The sequence below is a fragment of the Mustela erminea genome, chromosome 10 (assembly GCF_009829155.1).
Source record: "Mustela erminea isolate mMusErm1 chromosome 10, mMusErm1.Pri, whole genome shotgun sequence".
Lineage (NCBI taxonomy): Eukaryota > Metazoa > Chordata > Mammalia > Carnivora > Mustelidae > Mustela > Mustela erminea.
This window is the reverse complement of record NC_045623.1, coordinates 108,548,381-108,569,518: the sequence shown is the minus strand read 5'-3', so window position 1 is coordinate 108,569,518 and position 21,138 is coordinate 108,548,381. Positions and strand designations below refer to the sequence as shown.

Genomic DNA, 21,138 nt, shown 5'->3' with positions numbered 1-21,138 from the left:
CTCTGCCTGGGCACCAGGCCTGACCCTTCAGGCAAGAAAGGCTGCTTGCCTCTGGTCTCCCCTACCGGAAGGGGGCACCCCCCGGGGCCTGGTCACTCCGTCCCGCTCTGTGGAGCCATGGCAGTCACCCTGCCCCCCCAGGTTTACAGAAGGAAAGAGCTGAGACCTGGGGATGGCCGGCCCTGGTGCCAGACGTGGGTGCTGGCCTTCAGGGAGCAGACCTGAGGTTCCCAAGGAGGGGGCCTGGCCGGGGACCCCATCAGGCCCCTCCATCCGGCCTTGCCATCCAGAGAGCATCTGGCAGAAGGATCTTCTCTTATCTTGAAGGCAGTAGCCACCGCCTGGAGTGAGTTGGTGGGCGGTTGGGGGTGCTGCTCAGAGGACAGGGGCCCCTTGGTTCTGCCTCTACCGGGGCAGGGTCCACTGCTCCCCCCGGCTTAGAGGTCACTCACCTGCCACTATCTGCCTTGGACAGCAACTGGGCCTGGGGAGGTGCCCACGTAATTCCCGGGCAGCGGGGACAGGGGCTTGGCTTGGGCTCCCCTTCTGGGGCCCTGGGCTGTTGGCCTGGTTATGGGTGCTGCTCCCCCCTTCCGGGGCCCTGGGCTGTTGGCCTGGTTATGGGCGCTGCTCCCAGCCCCCCAGAGTTGGCTCTGCGATTGCTCCATTTTACATATGAGGACATATGGGGGGTGGTGAGCGGCCGGGGGTCGCAGGGCCCGCAGACAGTGGGGAGGCGGTACCAGCCGGTGGAGAACATTAGTGCCGTGCAGGGTCGGCTCACCGTGTCCGGGTCTCTCTGTCCCGCCTGGAAGGCGTCATGGAGGTCCCAGGCGGGCTGAGTGCCATGTGGGGGCCCTAACTCCACCTCCCGTCTCCGTGGGGGAAGCGGTGGCTCACAGGAGTCTCCCCGGGGGCCCCAGGGCCAGGTCCTCCCCGCCCTGCTGTCGCTGTCATTGGCCAGCAGAGGACCTGCCATCCTCTGCCCCTCTGGGCGGAGCCACGCCCAGCCCCCATGTGCTGCTGTCGCTCTCCAGAGGCCCTCGTGGCCACGGACAGTACCCCCCCCCCCCCCCCCGTCTGTCCTCACTCCGGCAGAGCCCAGCAGTGGGACCCGGCAGGATGTGTGTCCCCGGGGTCTTCCTCATAGGAGGAGGGTTAGGGTTAGGGTTAGGGTTGCTCTGGCTCCAGCCCTCAGCTGTCCCCAGGACTGTGGCCCCATCAGGGCGTGGCCCGAGGGAAAGGCCTTCCTCCATACCTCCCCCAGGAAGGCGGCGGTGGGGGAGGCCATGGAAAGCAGGAGGACCAGCGCTTTGCCTGAGCCTGGCAGGGTGGGGAGGGCCTGGGGGGGGGCGGCAGGCTGAGCAGGGAGCCCCTCTCCGCCCGCAGAGTGGCAGGGCAGACCCCGTGACTACCACAGTTTCCGAGCAAGCGGCTGTGGCCCACTTCCTCCAGGCCTTGGGGGCCTTGGTCATGGCAGCATTCCAGAGCTGGGGGGTGGGCGCCTGCCTCAGCCAGCAGACCATGGAGGGGAGTGTGGGGCGCCCCTCGATGGGACTGGGGCTGAGAGAGGAACAGGCAGGGGTTCAGCCCTCAGAACAAAGCCAGCCTGGGCTCCTGAGGGGCCGGGCGGACCCTCCAAGCGCACTCTCCCTGCGACCCGTCCCCGTCACCCTGGTCACCCTCATTCACCCAGTCCCCCCTTTAGACACCCCTCCAGCCTGGCGTGCCGGGGTGTGGCGTGGCTGTCTCCGGCGGGGGGGCGGCAGGGGAGGCCGCAGAGCTCCCGTCTGGGGGCTGGAACAGCAAAGCCCTGTAGGGAGGGGGCGGCCTGACACTGCCCCCAGCGTTCTTGACCAGGGTCTGGGGGTGGGGACCCCAGCAGGGCCCTTGGAGGTCCCCTCATGGAAAGGCTCCTGGGTGTGGGGAGGAATGTGTGGGCACGTGTGGGCTCCTCTGGCTACTCTTGGGGTGCAGGCTGGCCTGTTTCTCTGGCATACCCCTGGTGCTGTGGGGCCCTCTGGTGCGGAGGCCACTGGGCACCTGAACTGGGTGCTGGCTCTTCTGGGCCTGGAGCCGCCGGACACCTGCTAGGCACCCGTTCCACCCAACTGGGGAGGTCGGGCCCCCATCCCTCGCCAGAGGCCTGGAGCTGCTGAGTGCACAGGGCCGGCCACCCTATAGGTCCACGCTGGCCTCCTCTGGGCAGGTCTGTGCAACACGGCAGCCCACCTGCTCTTCCTGTCATGGGTGGTGCTGGGGGCAAGGGGTGTGGGCAGGGGTTAGGGGGCCTCGGGGGCTGGGGCCGGGGGTAGGTAGAGGCCTGGGGAGAGTTTTCTAGAGGGGAGTTTGCCCAAGCCCTCCAGTTGGCAGAGACTGGCCTGGGGTGAGGAACTGTTCCGTGCGGTCTGGGGCGCCGGGCTGGGAGGGCGGCTGCGGGAGTGGGGGGTCTCAGAGCTCCCCGGGACTTACCAGAGGCAGGGTTTCAAGGCAGGGGGTGGGGGCCTGCGGGTGTGAGGGCACTTTTGGGGGCACCTGTGGTCCCTCCGCCCGGTGTGACACCTGGGGCCTCCCTTCAGCCTCTGGGTGGAGGCAGACCCCCTCCCCATGCCCCTACCTTTACCCCCTCCGTGTGGAGGTGCGGCAGGCGGGGGCGGGCGTCCTCGGGGCTGGGTTGTGCGTCTGTGTTGGTTCACTTTGTGCATTTTAAAGCGACCCCACACACAGCTGTGCCTGACTCAGTCACATTCTGAAGGAGCCCGGCGCAGCGCATTGTGGGGTTATTTTGGGCTTGGCATTATTGGGAATTATTATATTCTGCGTCTTCGAGGAGATGTGCCGCCGCCTGGGGGTCCTCGGGCTGAGGTGGGGGGTGCTCGGCGCACTGCGGGATGCGGCCCGGAGGGAGGAGGGCGCCGTCGGGGGGAGGACGCCGCCGCATGCCCTGCCCCCCGGGGCTTCAGATGGCCCCAGACTATCCGCAGGAGGTACCCCCAGAGGCCTGCAGGCTTGCGCTGGGCCTCGGAGCAGCTGGGCGAGGCCGGGCTCACTGGGGGGCAGCGCAGGAGAGCAGACACACACAGAGCGTGCTGGGGGTCAGGCGAACCCATGGGACCTCCCTGCCGGTAGCTGGGGTCATCGAGCCTCTAGAACCAGAGCCCATGTCAGACAGTCTGTCTGGGACCCCGCCACAGGGCACTTTCTTCTGGCCTCTACCCATTCGTCCCGACTCCGGCTCCTGCCCAGACAGGACGGGACGGGGGCTGCCATGTCCTCCATTCTCAGAAGTCTCTGGAAGGGCACAGCCCCCTCACGGACAAGACGCCCCACCTCGTACTGTGAGCAGCCCCGTCCCCTGGCCAGTGAGTGGGGGTCCCTGCACACCCCCTTAGGGGGCACCTTGCGCTTGCCTGGCCAGAGCCCCTCATGCTGCGGCTGCACTGCACCCCCGTGAGAGGTGGCGGACATGACAGCGGAGGATGCACGGCGCCCGCTGGGCTCTCTCTAGTGTTCTCCACCGCATGGTCTCCTGTCTTGCCGAAAAGACCTAAATTGCCCCCTTGCGCTCGCTGTGCCTTAAAAAGACACAGGTGGTGACTCAGCCCGCACCGCCAGCTCTGCTCCCACGACGACGAAGGTCACGGGGGCGGCTTGGTCTCCTTGAGGCCCCTGGGCCAGATGTGCTCCCCCATGGGGGCACAGCTGGGTGGGCAGCACCTTCTCTTGGCCTCCAGCGTGGGTCCTCTCCGTGCAGCCCAGAGGCCGACCCCTTTCCTCGGGAGCGGGCACCTGTTTCCGGAACCCCTGGGTCTGGCCACATCGGCTTAGCCGTCCTGCCTCAATGGTCGTCATCATGCTGGCCCGTCCCATCCAGGGCGGCCTGGGCTGGGGGCACTAAGGGCCCTCCCAGGACGGCCGCTCTCGGGGGAACCAGCCTGGACTGACCGGCTGGAGGCTCCGTCCTGGTCGGGGAGGAATGAGATCAGCCCTGAGTGGCCATTCTGGCCCAGCTTCTGCTCAACACACAGGACTACCACCAGCCCCTGCCTTGTCTGGGGTGGGGGGACGAGCCTGGCCACGGAGCAGGGCCTGCAAGGACCGGAGGTCCAGGGGACCTGTGCCCTTCAGCAGCTGCACGGGCCGAGGGCGGGTTACCCTCCGGCCCGGTTTCCAGCTGACAGTGGCTTCTCTCTGGCGCTCCTGCTCCTCCGGGTTGGTCACCCCAAAATGAATGAGGTGGTGGAGATGCTCCCCAGACAAGCAAGATCTGCTGAGATGGGGTACCCCCCTTCTCCCAGGGGTGTGGCAGGGGCCAAGGCTGCTGGACAGCTGCCCGCTCTGAGGTGGTCAGTGAGGACCGGCTTTCCTTGGAGCCCCAGCCACAGGACCATGATGTTCCAGGAGGCCAGCCAGAGCACATCCTGTACTTGGGGGGGGTGGGGACAGTTCCGGTCCTGCCCATGGGGTGCTCGAACATCCCCAGTGACTCACTCTCTGGATAAGCCACGCTTCTTCTTTCTTTCCTTTTCTTTTTTCGCCCTAGAGAAAAAAATAAACATTTGTGTGTGTAGCACTCGGTGGCTGCTGGGGCCCACGCAATCTGTAGGCAGGGAGCTGGGGGGCAGAGGGTGACCAGAGGGCGACCAGAGGGCAGGCAGGCCAGGGCCAAGGTGCCCCGGCCTCCTGGCATGGTGTCTGCCCCTGGCTGGACTTGCCCCAGGCTGTGGGTGAAGGTGAGTGTCGGGCGGATGGTCAGTGTGTGGTGCAGAGTGTGGCCTATTGCTACCCCAGGCCTGTGGTCCCTGAGGCTTATGGAAACCAGGTGCCCAGGACTGACCACCTGTAAGCAGTGCCCACTGACTGGGGCAGCTGCTTCAGTTCTGAGCCCACTGAGCTGTGTGCTGAGTTGGGGCGACCTCCCATCAGCCCTGAAGACTCCCAGATGTCTAGTGGGCAGATGCCTGGGTCCAGTAGGATCTCAGGGTCTCTCTCTGGTCTTGAAGGAAAATGGGTCTTCCAGGTACTTGACCCTGAGCTACGTGTTTGTCCTCTGGCCCTGAGGGGTGTGTACACACTTCCCGACCTCCCTGAACGGTGTGTTCACACCTCCAACCTCCCTCTGCTGTGTGTTCACACCCCTGTTCTGATCTGTGTTCACACCCCTGCCCTGAGCTGCCAGCCTCCCTGGACCTTTGCCCCCTGCCTGCTAGTTGATCAAGGTACGGCCTGTCTTAGAAGCCACAGATCCCAGCTCTGGTGCCTGGGGAATTAGAGGGACAGTCACTCTGCGTGGGGAGCCGGCTTACAAGGCAGCACACCGACTGCCCTTCGCTGCTCAGCAGCCGAATCCCGTGGGAATGATGGTTGGTAGGGGTGTCCCCAGGGCACTGCTACCACCTACAGCATGGCCCTCCCTGCTGCTGGGGTCGGAACTGGGGAGGCAACTCAGTAAACACCTAGGGAGAAACCGTGTGCCGGACACAGCTTTGGGCAGGGGGCGAGCAACGGGTGGCATGGCCCTGCCCCAGGGAGGCCCCAGCACACAGCATTCCCCATGCGGGTCCATGACCCCCACAGACCTGTCGCTGAGCAGACGGTCTTGAGGCTGACCTTCCTGGTCAGCCTCTGGTGTCCCCCATCTCAGTGGCCTGGACTGCGTGCGCTCACGCAGCCGCGGCTTGTCCCGGACGAGCGGTGCCGTGGCCGGGGACGCCGCAGCATGTGGCGATGTGGCTGGCAGTCTCCTCTCCTGGCGGCTGGGGCGGCTCCCGGCTCATCTGCCCCATTCCGCGTCCCCCAGGCTGTCCTAGCCGCCGGCGGGAACCCAGGCCTGTCAGGCGTCAGCCTGGAAGCCCCCTCCCCAGCCCCCGGCTCCAGCCCCTGCCCCGGAGGTGGAGCCCAGCACGACTGTGCGCTGGGGTTCCGGAGCTTGCGCCCCCGGTGGGCGACGACTCGACAGATTCTCCACGAGTCTGAGCCGTTCGCTTGGTGTGCTGCAGGAGACGTGCGCGCTGCCCCCAGGGCCCGCCCGTGCTTTCTGTTCTGCCAACGGTGTCGGAAGTGACGATGGCACGCATCCAGCAGCAGTTGATACTTGTGGCACGTGGTGGACGACCCGGGGCCTGGGGCGGCCCAGGAGGAAGGTTTCAGGGGTGCGCCCTGTGACAGGGCTGTTCGTCCTGGGCGCAGTGAGGGGCTTTCTGACAGCCGGGGGCCAGCTCCCCTCATGCCCCCTGCCGCTCCCTCTCCTCCGCGCCCTGAGCCAGGCCCTGGCTTGAGCGCCCTCCTGCCCCCGGTAACCACACCGTGGCGGGCGCGCTCCGGCCGGCCACCAGGGCTGTCCCGTGGAGCTGGGCCCATTGCCGCTGCTCTGCCTTCCGCAGACGGTGGGGGCTGCTTCTGGTTCGCTCTCCACTCCCTTCCGAACCCCAAGGGCAAGCCTGACAGAGCAGGGGCCCCACAAACAGGGACTGACCGCTGGGGGTGCGCCCAGGCGGGGTGCGGGGGAGGGCAGGAAGGCTGGCACGGGGCACACGCAGGGGGCTGAACCTGCCCTGGGGTGGCCCCCTGGCCCAGAAACTTGCCCAAGGCTTGTAGGCCTAGAAGCCCACGGCAGGGGCCGATTTGCATCTGCCTCTGTGTGCATTTATTTATTTATTTATAGATTTTTCGATTAATTAATTAATTAATTTATCTGACAGAGATCACAAGCAGGCAGAGGGGCAGGCAGGGGGAGGGGAAGCAGGCTCCCCGCCGAGCCGAGAACCTGATGCAGGGCTCCATCCCAGGACCCTGAGATCGTGACCTGAGCCGAAGGCAGAGTCTTCACCCACTGAGCCGCCTGCTTTTAATTTCAAGGATTTCTGTGGTTTTAATCGATGCAAGTGACCGAGTGGCCTCCCGTGCCTACATCCAGGCGGCGGCACCCGGATGCGTAGACTGGCCGCCTGCCCTGCAGCGTGCGTGGGCTTGGGCCATGGGGGAGGGTCAGTGGGGGACAGCTCCTGGCAGGCCGCACCCACGGGTGCGGGTGTCCCAGGTGGGCTGGGCTGGTGGCTGCGTGGCGGCCAGCCCTGGCATCGGTCCTCTTGTCTTGGTGCCAGGCTGCCCGTGCCTGCTGCTTGCGGGCACCGAATCTAGGTCAGGCTGGTGCAGAGAGGCCGGGCCTTGCGGGGGGGCTGCGGCAGCCCGGGGCAGGACCCAGACCTGACCACCTTGGCCGGGGGCAGGGAGGCATTGGGGTGGGGGTTCTGTCCTGTGGGGGGCCGAGGAGGGAGGCACGAGGCAGGGTGCTGTGGCTGAGGGTGCCACTGGTGGGGGGGTGACTGCGGTCTCTCCGTGGGGGGGCTAGATGTGGGGGTGTGGCTGTGGCCCTTTAGGTGGAACCTTCCAGAAACCCCCATCCTTCCTGCTGCCTGGGGCCTTCATTCCCTGCCCGCCCGCCCCGTCACTGCCCAAGGCATCACATCCTCCTTGCCTCCCCCCACTGGGCCAGTCTGTGGCCCCAGGACCCTGGCCGCCTTCTGCTTTGCATGGGGACTGGGGCCAGTCACCAGCCCTGGGACTGGGGCTTCCCTCCTGCCCTGGAAACCGTCCGGATGCTGTGGGGGTGATGACCACCCAGACCAGTGGGCCTCTGCTTTCCCCACTGTCCCCCGTCTCCATGGACACCAGGTCCATCAAGTGTCCCAGCTGTGCCGTCCTTGGGCCTCCTGCTCTTTGGCCTGGGAGTGCCGAGCCGCGTGCAGGCTGTCTGCTGGCTCCTCTGGGCTTGTGGAACCACGACGCTGATGCGTGCCCTGCTCTGGGGCCGGCACGGGAGTGCTGGGGGCACACGGGGGTGCTGGGAGCAGTAGGGGCTCCAGGCTTTGAGCAGCGCCCCTGCCACCTGGGCCCTGTGCCGGAGCGTCTGTCCAGGTCTGGGACTTGCTTGGGTTTGCTTTTTCCAGCCATCTTCCCAGACGCCCCCTTTGGAACTCACGCCTGGGGTCAGGGCCTCGGGCCTGGCTTTGGTTCTGTCTCTGCTTGGCTCTGAGCCCCGGGCAAGACCCCTGTGCCTCAGTTTCCCTATCTGAAAAGCAAAGGGGTTGAACCTGGTGGCCTCTGGGGGCCCTTCTGCCTCGGCGTTCTAAGGGGCAGCGTGGCAACATACAGAGACCCTCACTGTGCCCCCGGTCTCCCCCGGTGCTGGCGGGCTTTTGGGGCCTGGGGCTGGGCGGTGGCTTTACTGCGACAGGTCAGTGGGGAGGCTTCTTCTCAGAGATTCATGGGAGTCCAAAGACGAAATCCGAGGGCCCCGTGGAGGTTTCTGCGGCTGCAGACCACCTCCATCCCACTTGCGGGGAGGTGACTGCTCACGGCCTCTGCTTCCCGGAGGCTGGGAGCCAGAGTGGCCACTGCCCCAGGCCAGGGACTGTGCCCCGAGAAGAACGAGACAGTGTTCCCGGACCCTCTTCACACGGCTGCCACCAAAGGGGACACTGCCCTGGGATCTTGGGTACCAGAAGGCCTGGCCCCACCTGTGCCCTTACGTAGTACCCCCCACTTTCTGCCCTCCAGATCTTTCTCCATGGCCCCAACTGGAGGCCCCCAGAACTGCTGACCCTTCCTTGGCTCCAGACAGGGACACTAAGTCCAGGGGGCTGTGAATCCGCACGGATCACACAGAGTGGGGACAGAGCAGGACTGGCACTGGGGTCTCCTGGCCAGGGCATGGCTCCATGCGACATTCTCCTGTCGCCGGGGGGCTTCATAGCCCGTCACCTCCACGGCGCTCCCTGGACTGCCCTCAGGCCCGCCTCCTGGCCCTGCGGTCAGGTCAGCTGAGGGGACACAGGGCAGGGCTCGCAGGTGCCGGGGTTTGCTGTCTGCTGTCCCTGGGCGGTTGCCCTGACCAACGGCCTACAGAGCTGCCCTTGGCTGGTGGGGGCTGGGGACTTGGGGAACTGGCTGTAGGCCATCCCGGGGGACAGTGGAGAGCCAGGGTAGCCCTTCCCGTCTCGGCCCTGCTCCGTGCCTCAGCCCCTCTGTCTCTGGGTCTCCACCAGCGGCCCTCAGTCCCCACAGGCTGTGCAGGTACGTGTGCACACACAGCCCTTGGGGGTCTCCACAGGCGCTGGCCTGCTTGTGGCCCAGGGTGGCGCACTGCCCCCTCGCGGGGCTGCCCACGCAGTGTTTCTGGGAAGTCGGAGGTGTAGGAGCTTTCCGGTGAGATGACTCTGAGAGGAGCTGCTTCACGTCCCTTGGACTCCTGGTGGAGAGCAGGCTTCAGGGCACGGCGGGTGCTGCAGGGGGATCTGTGGGGGGCTGGGGGCCTGAATCCTGTCCCCGCCAGCGGAGGCAGAGCTCGACCGGCTGCCGAAAGGCCTGGGCGCCCCGCATGGTACATGCTCAGGGGATGGGTGTGGACTGTGAGTCGGCTCCCCCAGGGTGAGCTCTGGTGGCAAGGCTCACCCCACAAGGAGAGGGGCTCAGCTGACCCTGATGGGGCCGCGGCTGTAGCTGTCGAGAGCAGCCTGCGGGTGGCTGCCCGCCGGGGAGCCCTGTCCCCTGAGCATGGCGCAGATGAGGAACCGAGGCATGAAGGGGAATGGACTTTGCCACTTACAGGCCTGGCTGGGAACCCAGGGCTCCAGGCCCGTGGTCAGGGCTGGCCCCCCGTGTGTCGGGGCACAGTATGGTCTACTCTTGGTGATGTTTGGGATCCGGAGGACGGATCCAGAGCTGGATCTCATGGCCAGATCCAGCGTTGCAGACGCCCCTCCCAGTGCTCAAGGTCTGGAAGGCAAGAACTCAGTGCTGAGGGTGTGGAGGAGATGACCCCTGGGTGCTTCGACATGCAGGCCTCCTGCTGGATATCTAGGCCTGGGCTCTGGCCCTAGAGCTGAGGAAGCCCCACCCTTGCAACCCTGGGCAGGAGCAAAGCCCCCTGCACGACCTTGGGGCCCCAGGCAGGGAGTGGGTGCTGGCAGGTGGCAGGGAGGGGGGAGGGGGCGGGCTGTGCAGCTCAGGGCAGGGCGCTGGGAGGAAGAGCAGGGCCGCTCCCCCAGCATGAGCTCGCCACCCCCACCCCAAGAGAACAGGGCTCAGGGCGGGTTGGGGTGGGGGGGCCCAGGCTTGCTCCCCCACACCTGACAGTGTTTCTTCCTGTCCCCCTCTTCACACAAGAAGATGATGAGGCTCCTGGGGGGGTCTGGCAAGCCCTTGTTCCAGACGTGTGTCCCCACCCACTGCCAGCCAGGCCAAATGCTCTCAAAGACAGAATTTTGCTTAAATGCCCAGAAAGGAGATTTAGGAGATCAGAATCTTAAGCAAATTAACATGTGCGGCAGGCGGCTTTTAATCACCGCCGGTAATCACCGCCCGCCCCGCCCCTTGAGGGAAACCAGCTCTGAGGCTGCGTGGGGGCGGCTGGCCAAGCCGATGGATTATTCATCGGAACCTGAGCTTGAACCAGAACCTCCTTCTGTCCGCCCCGGAGAGCCGGCCCCTCCCCGGGACCCTGTGTCCACGCGCTGCACTCCTCACCTGCTCTACCTTCTGTCGCTCCTCCTTTTTCCTGTCTCTCCCTGCCTCAGTTTCCCCTCTTCTGAGACTTTGGGGCTGCAGGCCTGTTTCCAGAGGGGACTGCGTGAGGAGATTCGCAAAGCCCGGTTGCGGGGGTGCTGGACTGGCCCCTCCTCCTTTGCTCCCTGGCCTCAGGCCACCTCTGGCGCCATGGCTTGGCCTGGTCCCCTCCTCTTAGCCCGACAGACCCCACCTCAGCCTTTCCCACTCAGCTGTAGGACCTCTTCCCACTGCGGCCAGCAGAGAGCCCCAGTCACACTTGGTGCCGGAGGGAGGGCGCTGCCTCTCCCTTTGGGGTCTGTGCCAGCCCAGGGACCGGGGCCCAGGGACCCTGACTGTGCTCAGGGAACATATGACTCATGTGGACACAAGGGTCACCCTGTCAAGTTCAGGAAGGCAGCTCCCCAGAACCCAGGCAGTGGCCCCTTCAACCGGAAGGCTAGGGTTCCGCCAGTGGCAGCAGAGGAAGAAAGGCTGCCCCTTTAAGGGAGCCCACAGTGGCCCCGTGGCCATCCCTGGGCAGGATCCAGGTGCTGGTGGTGACAGCTCATGTGTCTCACCCCTGCACACCTGGGGGCCTGGCCCAGCAGGGGACAGTCACACCCTGGGGCGGCCAGAGCTCAGGGAGCTCCGAGGAGCCCCCGGTCCTCCTGCTCTGGCCTGTTGCCCCAGGCTGCCCGACCCAGTCTCCCAGATCTCCATAAAGCTCCCCAGGCCACCCTCATGGCTCTGGGTAGAAGCAGCAGCTTTCAAAACAGCACCTGAGGGACGAGGGACGAAGCTCTCTTCTGCTGATGTGGGAAACGTGATTTCTCCTGGGTGCTGGATGTATCAGGTTGAATCAGACAGGCTGGTGCCCCTTCAGGATCAGGTGGGGGCCGCTCAGCACCGCCCTGCCCCGGGACTGTTCCCTGCTCGGCCTCGGTGGGACCCTGGGCCCCAGGATCTTCTGCAGGACCCTCGCTGAGGACATATGGGTGGAGGCAGAGAAGGAGCAGAGAGGGGTTTGGATGCCAAGTGGCTGGGGCTGGGACCTGGGCCCTCAAGGTTGTCATCCATCCCGCACCTGGGCCCGGACCAGGCAGCCCGGGAAGGGTCTCCCTCACCATCCTTGAAGCCCTGGACATTCTTGGAGACCCTCCTTGGAGAGAACTAGCCCTTGGGGTCGAGGGGAGGCTGTCCGTAGTCATCTGAGGGACGCTGTGGTCTTGGGGGGCCTCCAACCAGAGAGCATTTTGTTCCTGAGGGGAGAGGGCTGCTGCCCTCTGTGGTAGGAGGTCAGCGCAGCTGAGGGTGTCTCCAGAGCCCCTCCTGCCCCCCACCCCACTCCCAGCCGCTGAGCCCGCTGAGACACCGCACCCCACCCCAGCTCCTACTTCCTCCCGCGCCCACCGCTGGGCTGGGCTGTGAAGGGTTAAGGAGGGCGGGGCTCCGGCGGGAGGGGCGGTCCTGGCAGCAGCGGCGGGCTCAGCGCTCGCTGATCGGCCATGGGCGCCCGCTCAGGCGCAGGGACACTCGGTGCCAATATACCACCCGCGCCCCCTTGGGCCACGCCGGTATCGTTGGGGGTGGTACCTGTGGGCCATGGAAGAGCCCGGGGACCCCGGTGGGCTCAGCCAGGACGAAGGTAAGAGGGAGCAGCAGGGACTCAAGGAAGGAGGCTGAGACGACCCTGCAGACAGCCAGGGTCAGGTGCGGAACTGCCCATCGGTGACCCACTGCGCCCACTAGGGCAGGGCTTGACCCCTTCCCCCAGGGGCCTCCGGAACACTCCCATTCCCACAACACCTGCACATCCCGCTGCCCCCCCATCATCCCCCACGGGGCTGGCTTCTCTGCCAAAAGTGGAGACAATCCCGATGGATGGGGGAGGAGGAGCCCCGGCCGAGCTGTCTCCTGACCTCAGTCTGCCCCTATGGGATACCAGCCTGGGGCGGGGGGTGTCCGATCTGGGGTATTCTGACCTGTGGGGCCCTGGGGGCTCGCCCGGTCCAGCCCCCTCCTGCCCCACTCCTCCAGGGCAGCCGGGCGGCCCTGAACCTCGTCAGCACCATGGACAGGTCAGCGGCGACTTTCCCCGGAGGGGCCGGCCTGCCTGCGTTTCCGCCTTCCCGGGGCCTTCTGGGTTCCAGTGCTGGCACCCCAGTGGGAGTTTCTTGCTGAGATCTGACACTCTGTCCTGACCTGGGGGCCCGCACTACTTTGGGCAGACAGCAGGGATCCACAGGGGACACAGCCTGGAACTGCCATCACCAGGGCTCTTGTTTGCACCTGGTCAGGCCTTGTCCCCTGTCCTTGTGGGGACCAGATGGGGCAGGGCTTCTCGGGGCCAGCTGTCAGTCCGCCCCAGGGCAGCACTTGCTCTGGGCCAGGAGTGGGGAGAAGCAGAGAGGGGAGGGGGTCAGAGCCACAGCTGTAGCCAGAGTGACCCCAGGCAGATGCAGAGGGACTTCCTGATTAAGGGCTGAGAACCAAAGGGCAGTCCAGTTTGCCTTCTGGATGGCTGGCTGGGTCCCCGTTGTTCTGGACCCAGTGTGTCCTGCCCTGTGATTGGTGTGGACATAGGGGAGGGACTGCATGGCCCTGGACAGCATGTGTGGGAGCAGGGACATCACTGCTGGCTGGACTGAGGGCACATCTCCTGCAGGGTCCTTCAGGGAGCTGTGTGGCCACAGGCAAGTCACCAGCCCTCTCTGAGTCTCTTGTGCAAGAGAGGGACAGTATGGAGGTGCCTTCGTAGGGTGGCTGTGGGCAGAGTATGTCCAGTCTGTGTGGAGGCTTCGGGAATGCCTGTCCCCACCACACCCCCCCACCCCGAGATGCCTTCTGTGAATGGAGGACAGGATGGCAGGTGGAGATGGGGCTGTGTGCTTGGGTCGCTCATAGGTGCACCCACCCGATGACCGCAGACCCCCATGCCAGTGTGGGGCAGGGCTTCCATGGTGGATGGTTCCTGGGGAGAGGCAGGCCCAGCACATTCCTGCCTACCTGAGCTGTAGAGAGTTCTGTGGAATCAGCACCCGGCCTTGGTCAGAACCCCGGGGTGCAGGATGCCAGCCTACTAGCAGGGTTGGGACTGGCCGCTCCCAGGGCCCGGGGGGCCGGATACACTCAGGGTGCAGCCAGCAAGGCAAGGGCCTTGGTCTTGCGGGGGTAGTAGGGCGGCAGCCGCAGGAGCAGATGTGAGCCCACCCTTCGTGCCCCCTGTCTGGGAGGGGGAGACGTGTGGCATGGCCGTTGTCTGTTGGGGTGAGTGTGTTGCCCGCCCCCCCCCCCCCCCGGAGAGAACAATCTCAAATGAACAGCTGAGGACAGAGCAGATGGGCGGGAGTCTTGGGTCCGGCCCTCCATCTGTCCAGCTAATGAGCTGGGGGCGTGGTTTCCTCACTCCTGGCACCTTCTCCTGGAAAGCCAGTGGATGGGCCTTGTGGGGAGGCGCCCCTCTCCTGGGGCAGGGGTCTGTGCGGGGGGTGCAGAGGGCCCTCTTGGGTGCAGAGGCCAGCTTCACGGTCCTTGAGGGCTCTCGGGGGTAGAGGCATCAAGAAGGGATGAGTAATCAGAAGTATCTTTTCCTTCCTGGGACTTTGCCTCCAGCAGACGTGGGCTTCTGCCGGCTGGATGGACTTCCTGTGTGGGAAAGGCCGGTGGGCGCGGGCCCCTCGGGCAGGGAGACAGACACCCTTTCCAGGACAGGATGTATTTTTTCTGGCTCTTGGAGAGCTGGAGGGGAAGGAAGCCTCCCACTGGGCAGACTCCAGTGGGCCGCCGAACCAGCCAGGGGCAGCCCTATAGGACCCCAGGATGGGGCTTCGCGTGCCTGACAGTCAGTTATAGAGAGAAGGAAGCCGCTGTGAGTCCACGTGAGTCCTGGTGGTCTCGGTGCACACGGACCGGAAGTCACCCTGGCCCAGGCAGGCCCCAGTCAGCAGAGCCGCTGACCTCTGGAAACTCCCCTCTGGTTCAAGCCGTGGGTGGACCTGCCCGCGGGGCGGGTGCAGGTGGCCCTGGCTGAGCTCTCTCCTAGGTCCATGGTGGGCATGTTGGGGAGCAGGGCCAAAGGGAGTCAGGGTGACGCTCAGGGAGGGTACCACCTGGCTCCGCAGCGGCACGGGTCCAGCTCACGCAGGGGAGCGGGCTAGGGGTCCTGCACAAGATAGGGGGGACTGTAGGAAGTCACGTTGGGAGAGCCCGGCTGTTTCCAGACAGTCCTCAAGGTGCCTGAGGCCCCCGGGCTGTCGAGGAAGCCGCCCTGGCCAGGAGGAGCCACCAGGCCCGGGGAGGAGTCCACAGGCTCAGCCTTCTCCTGTTTCCTGACGGCTCCCGTGGCTCCGTGCCTGCTTCTCCGGCGGCCGTCCAGCCCCGCCAGCTGCCGCCTGCCTCCCGCGCAGGCCCAGGTGGGTGTGGGGTGGGGATGGGGCCTGCTGGCTATGCGGGGTGGGGGGGACCCCTCCCTCAACCTGCAGGAGTTTCCTCTCTTCCCAGCAGGTGGGCTCAGTTCCATCTGGTGACTTTTCAGGAACATGCCCCCACCCCCAGAGCCGCTGCGAGGCTGTCTCTCCCTCCCTGGTCACCGCCGGGGGCTCCCCGGGGCCGGTCCCTCACACAAAGCCCACAAAGCTGGGTGCCTGCCTCCGGGGAGCCCTGGCTGAGGAGGGTGTGTATGGCCAGATGCCCCCTCCCAGCCCCTGGCCAGGTCAGTGCACAGGCGCTGAGGGCTGGGGCCGGGGAGCACACAAGCCCGGGCACCTGGGAAGGCAGGCCGCTGTGGAGTGGCTATTTATAGAGTCCCCTCTACACACGACTCTTCCACGTGATTAAGGCCACCACTGCAGCTGAGCTGGGGGCTGCCGAGACGGGAGGGGGCAGGACTCTGAGAAGGACCCTCCGTGAGGCTGGTGTGAGCTGGTCCTGGGCTCTGCTGGCAGGCAGAGGAAAGCGGGATGTTGGGACCCCATGTGCTGAAGACCCCAGGTCCCCACGGTCGCGGCAGCCTCGGTGACAGTGTGGCGGTGCAGTGCGTGGCCAGGGGCTTCTCTTGTGGGAGGGCGCTGGGCACCGGACCCTGTCTCCTCCACTGTGCCCACGGCTGCGGGAGCCCGGGCCATCTGTGGACTGCTCGTCCATCACTCAGGAAGTTCCCGCTGGCCTTCCCTCAGGCCTGGTCCCCGGAGGAGCTCGTGTCACCAGCTAGGAAGGGGCCATGCGGCTGCTCTCCCTGCCTGAAAGCATGAGCTTCCAGGGCCCTCTGAGGGCAGAAGGCCCAGGCCTGGGGCTGGTCAGTCGGTGTGGTGGAGGGGACACTGGGGCCGTTGGAGCACATCCCCCGCACACACCCCCCACCTCCTGCACACGTGCTGCCCTGGCTCCCCGGGGTCTGCGTCCCTGGGCCGGAGAAGGTGGGGTCGGCCAGAAGCTGTCCAAAGGGGCAGAGCAACTTCGGGACAGTCTGTCCCCAGGACTCCCTCCGGCCCTCCTCGCTTCTGAGCTCGGTGATGCTGTGGGTCAGCCCCCCCCCCGCCCCTCCGCCCCCCCCAAAGCTCTCAGGCTCCTGCGGGAAGGCCGAGTGCCTGCCCCACGGGGAGGGTGCTGCCGGAGGAGGGAAAAAAGGCACATCGTGGTGGGGGTGGGTGGTGTCTGGCATGGACCTCCCGCTCTGCTTCGCCGCCGCCCCCGCCCCGAGCCCTCCTCCAGGCTTGTCTGGGACCCACCCAGGGCCTTGCCAGCCCAGCTGACTGTCCCCCAGGGCCCCCGGGGCCGGCACTGACTCCGTGGCCCTGGGCCCTGGGCACTGGCATCCTGGAGTCCTGCCGGGGGGAGGAGGGCTTGAGGGAGCCGACGCCCGGTCCCTGATAAAATAAAAATAGTCGGGAGGAGGCGCCCAGACGCGCAGGGGGAGGGGGCACGAGCTGCTCCTCAGACGTTTAAATAATCCCCACCATATGTGTGTGGGCCTGTCAGGAGGCCTGTGTGGGACAGGAGGCCTCCCTCCTGTCAGGCGCTGGCCGGCGCTGGGGCCGGTCCCCGTGGGTGCACGCGGGCGCCGGGCGCGGCGGCTGGGGCCCGTGGACCTCTTCCTCTCCCCTCCCCGCGCAAGGTTGGGCCCCTCCTGCAGGTGGAGATGCCCCTGCAGAGAGCAGACGTGTGGCTCAAGGCGCCCGATGGGGGCTGAGGACACCACGGAGGACGTGGCTGCAAGGCCGGGGGCGGGGTGGTGGCCGGGAGGTGGGAGGCGTGCGCCCCACGCCCCGGCCCCTGGGAGCGTTTGCTGGAGGTGGGGGCCAGCAAGGCCTGGGCCGGTGCCTGCCCGCCCGCCCGCCGTGGAAGGGGCCCGCAGCACCTCCCCCGTCCGCCTGTGTGCGTGCTCGCCCCGAGGACTCCGAGCACCGTTTGTGGGTTTTGTTGGGAGAGTGCGTTGCTTTTCCAGCCTCCCCAGGGAAGTGGCGGAGACGCCGACCACCCCCGGCCTCTTGCTGCCTCCTGTGTGAGGATGGGGTCAGCGTCTGAGATTCCAGCCAAGCCAGTGGTGTCCCACCTCAGCTGGGGACGCTCTTCCCTTGGAGCAGCTGCAGCCAGGGTCCTGTGGCCACTGGAGGAAGAGAGGAGGGAAGGGCTGAGGGATCTGCTGCCAGATAGGGAGACGGAGGCACGGAGACAGGGGCCGCCCTCAGAGTCCGCTTCCCGGCGACTGCCCAGGGTGGGCGTCCGGGTCAGCGGTTCAGCCACGGGCCCCTGTGGCCTAGAGTATCACGGTGGCCTGGAGGCCCCTGGGGAGGGGGCCCTGCCTGTGCTTCCATCTGGGCTGGGCACACCCCGCACCAGCCTCCACGAGGACCACCACTGCAGGGGCCAGCTCTGCCCGGTGGTGGCCAAGCCCGAGAAGGCTGCGTGGCCGTGCTAGGTGCTGGCTCCTGTCACCACCCCCAGGGCTGGCTTGGGGTTCTTGGCACTGGGGGCCCAGCTGCCCACTTTTGAGGGTCTGATTGGGGCCTGACCCAGATAACACCAGGACAGAGCAGGACAGGACAGGGTGGTCCTGCCCCAGAGGGCCCTGGGGGGTTGAGGGCATGCAGACCAGCGTGTGTGGTCTTATCAGGCCGCCGTGAGGGTCCCGAAGGGAACGGCTGAGCTTCCAGGACTGAGAACCCATGCAGAGGTGTGTGGGGCGCGCCTGAGGAGGAAAGGGCATGAGGGAGCCCTGTTGCCCCTTCCTGGCCAGGGCTGCTGGCCTCCAGCTGCCCCCTCTGCCCAGCTTGTGCCTGTCAGACAGGTGTGCGCTGGCTCGAGGGCCCAGAGGCCACACCTGCTGGCCCTGTGGGGGCTGGCGACTGGGACGAGCCCGGCATGGACCAAGGCTGGGGTCAGGGCTCTTGGGGCAGCTGGTGCTCGCAGGGGCAGGCGGGGTGGGAGCCGGGCCAAGTGCTGGGTGAAGAGGGAGTCCATCCTGGGCCCCGCTGTGGCCTCCTTGTCGGGGTGGGCTGGGCTCTTGTCCCCCTGGGTGTGGGCCTGGGTGTGGGAGACTAGGGACACCCTGTCTCTATGGCCCCATTGATAGAAGAGCAAGGGGAGGCCTTCGGTGTCTGTTCCCAGGGGTTTTCTCAGGGGACCCTGAGGGAGCAGGTGGGGACTGGCTCAGGGGCCATATGTAGACTTGGGGGTTGGTGTGGCCCCCCTGCCCTGTGCTTGGTTCTCCTGGGTGCTGCTGTCCCTTCCCTTTGAGAGCAAGTGCTCAGCTCTTGTTGTGGGGAGGGTGGGAACGGAGGGACCTTGCTCCTGGTTAGGGGACGGGGCCATCACAGTTCGGGGCCTGTCTTGGGTTCAAGCCCAGCCCGGCAGTCACCTGGGGGCCTGGCCTTTGCACGTATCCAGCGTGCTCAGCTGCACTGTGGGGTAACGGGCACCCCCAGAACCGGGAGCTCCCCCACAGTGTCCTATGGCCCCAGAGGACCCCGGCTCTGCGTCCATCGCCTCACGGACTCTCAGAGTGGGGGTGGGGCGACCGGGGCCTCCGGGTGCCAGGCGGCCTTCTCTGGCAGAGCCCTGCGTCAGGCTGGGTTAGCGGGACCTTCCTCTGGTTGGGCAGCGGAGGACCACGCCCTTGGGGGTGCTGAGGAGGACTTAGGGTGTCTGGGGTGCAGGGGCTGGACCCACTCAACCTGTGCCCCCAAGCGCACCCCTACTCGGGCAGATCAAGGTACCTGAGCTCCCCCGGCTGATGGCAAAAGACCACTGATCAGCTGGTGGCTGGGAGTGCTGGGCATGAGCTGGGATGACAGGTGCGGCTGGTCAGGGGCCGGGGGGCGGGGGGTGAGGAGGTGGGACCCCCCCCCCAGGGTGGGGCCAGGCATCGGGGAGGAGCAGGGGTAGCCTGGGTTTGAAGAGCTGCGGGCTCTGAGGCAGGAGGGAGCGGCCCGTGTCGGGGAGGGACAGCTGACGGAGGGGCAGTGACAAGCAGGTGGCGGGGGGCGCCGCCCCAGTCTGGGCCTTGTGTCGGGCCGGCAGATGGGCGGGCAGGTCTTCCCTGGGCTGGGTCCTTCTCCCCAAGGCCGGGTCTGCGTGAGGAGGCCCAGCGCAGCCCAGCGCCTGGGTGGACTCAGTGGTGAGCGAGTGCGGGGCAGTGGGCTGCCGCAGCCCAGAGGGGTCAGGCCTTGGGGCTGGTCCTTGGGACCTGAGGCTGCACACCCAGGGGCCTGGAGCTGGGTGAGGGCGCGGGCGCGGGTGTGGGCGTGGAAGCGCTAGATCCGGGCCCGTGGACTCCGACCCTCCCTTCATGCCCAGGTCCGGATCAGTCCACAGAGGGCTGGGGGCTGGGGGACAGGATACTGCTTCTCCTGCCCCATTTTACCCCCTCCCCCTGGGGACTGTGGGCACCCCTCAGCGTCTCTGGCAAGTGCAAGACGTGTGGGGTGGGGAGTAGGGTCCTCTCCTGGGGCTCAGGCCGGAACGGAGCGGGGACAGCATGGGGCGGATGGTGAGCCACGTGGGTGGTCCCATGAGGACGGTCACCCCAGGCCTGACAGCCGTGTTCTTCGGGTCCCCAGGGTGACCACCTCTGTCTTGGCTGTCACTGCTTGGCCAGGACGTGGGGGGTGGTGGCCTGGGCCCTCCTCGACACTGCCAGCTGCCTAGTGCCCTCCTGGTCTCCAGCTGGGAGTTCCCTTGGCCTAAATCCTCTGGCCAGCTGGGCTGGACCCGGGCTGGATTAGCACAGGGGGTTGGGCGGAGGCTCGGCGGGGTGGGCAGAGGTGTAGCGGCTCCCCTGCCCTCAGACCCCAGGCGCTGCTTCTCTGGGGATCCTTTTGTGGCCCCGCGGGGTGGGCAGGCTGGCCTAGGGGCCCCGTTGGACCGTGGGGGACAGTTGGACCAATGCCAGAGGTGTCCGAGAGCAGCCCCAGGGGGCCTTGAAGGAAGGGCTGTCAGGAGGAGGAGAAGGACCCGTGGGGCTTCCGTGACCCCTGCCATTCCCTGACCTGCTGCTGAGGTGCGGGGGACGCGGGCCGTCTCGGGCCTCCAGGAGCCACCCTGGCTGTTGTCTTGGCATGTCGGTCCCCGGGCCGTCTGACCCCAGCCGGCCCCGGGGGAGTGGTGGCCTGCCTGGCGGAGGCCCTCCTCTGGGTCGGAGCGAGTGTGACTGTGTCCCCACCGTGGCAGCTTGGCCCACTAGGTAAGGGGGCAGCCCTGCTTGCCCAGCGAGCCCCACCCAGTCCCCCAGCCCCCGGGGTCAGGAGGGTGGGGGCCGCTCCCGGGGGTGTGAACTGTAGCCTCCTGCCCCTCGGGTCTCCCTCTGGGAGACGCCCGCAGCACCCTGGTCTGCCCCCCACCCACCACCCTCCCCCCGCCCCGGGGCCTAGAGGCTGCCGGCCAAGCAGGCAGTGGGGAGGATGAGCCGTCGGGGCAGGGAGGGCTGCGGGCAGGACCCTGGCTGGGCACTCAGGCGGCTCTGCAGCTTTTGCTGGAGGGGGGGACTCCCTGGCACTCGGGGGCCGTGCACCTTCAGCCCCAGTGGGGTAGAAGCCTCATGTGCGGGACACGAGCCGTTGGCGGGGCCGGGACACCCCTTAGCGATGTGAGACTCAGCCGTGTGCGCGTCGAGGCCTGCCCGGCTGTGACAGGAAGATTGCATATCTGTTTTGACAGGGCTGGCCCGTGGATGGCCCCATCTGGGCTCTGTGCCCCCCGGGTGTCTGCTCCGGCCGAAGGATGAGGCCTGGCCCAGGGGCTGCCTTCTAGAACCTGTTCTGGGCCTCTGGGCCGCCCAGCGCCCAGCCCTGCACCACCTGTGTCCCCACCTCCCCGTGTCCCCCATGGAGCCCGGCCTCCCCGTGGGCTGTGTCCCACCACCCTGCAGTGCAGGGTCAGGGACTGGCTTCCTCCAGGGGGTCCTGCCCAACTTGGCTCCCTGGCGGGCGGTGCCTCCACAAGACGCCCGCCGAGGGTCCCTCACTCGGTGGTTCTCGGCGGGGTAATTCCTTGCTGCTTCAACAGATGGCAGCTTCCGAGGCCTGGCTTTCTGTCAGTAGGTGTGAGGGGGCCAGGGGCCGGGGGCTGGGGGCAACAACTGACCCCACCCCTGGG

At 66.7% G+C, this 21,138-nt stretch overlaps 1 protein-coding gene across 3 annotated transcripts in view; it reads left to right on the top strand.

Moving 5' to 3' along the window:
- The window catches only part of PLCH2 (phospholipase C eta 2), a 64,981-nt gene that overhangs the window by 19,371 nt on the left and 24,472 nt on the right, over positions 1–21,138 (top strand). For 2 of the 3 annotated variants that reach the window (XM_032301581.1, XM_032301582.1), the window contains exon 1: positions 12,032–12,193. The exons of the other annotated variant lie outside the window; for it this stretch is intronic. In XM_032301581.1, the coding sequence (XP_032157472.1) occupies positions 12,151–12,193 (43 nt within the window). In that variant the 5' untranslated portion in view covers positions 12,032–12,150. Of the gene's footprint in view, positions 1–12,031; positions 12,194–21,138 lie in introns of those variants that run through there. 3 annotated transcript variants of the gene reach the window in all.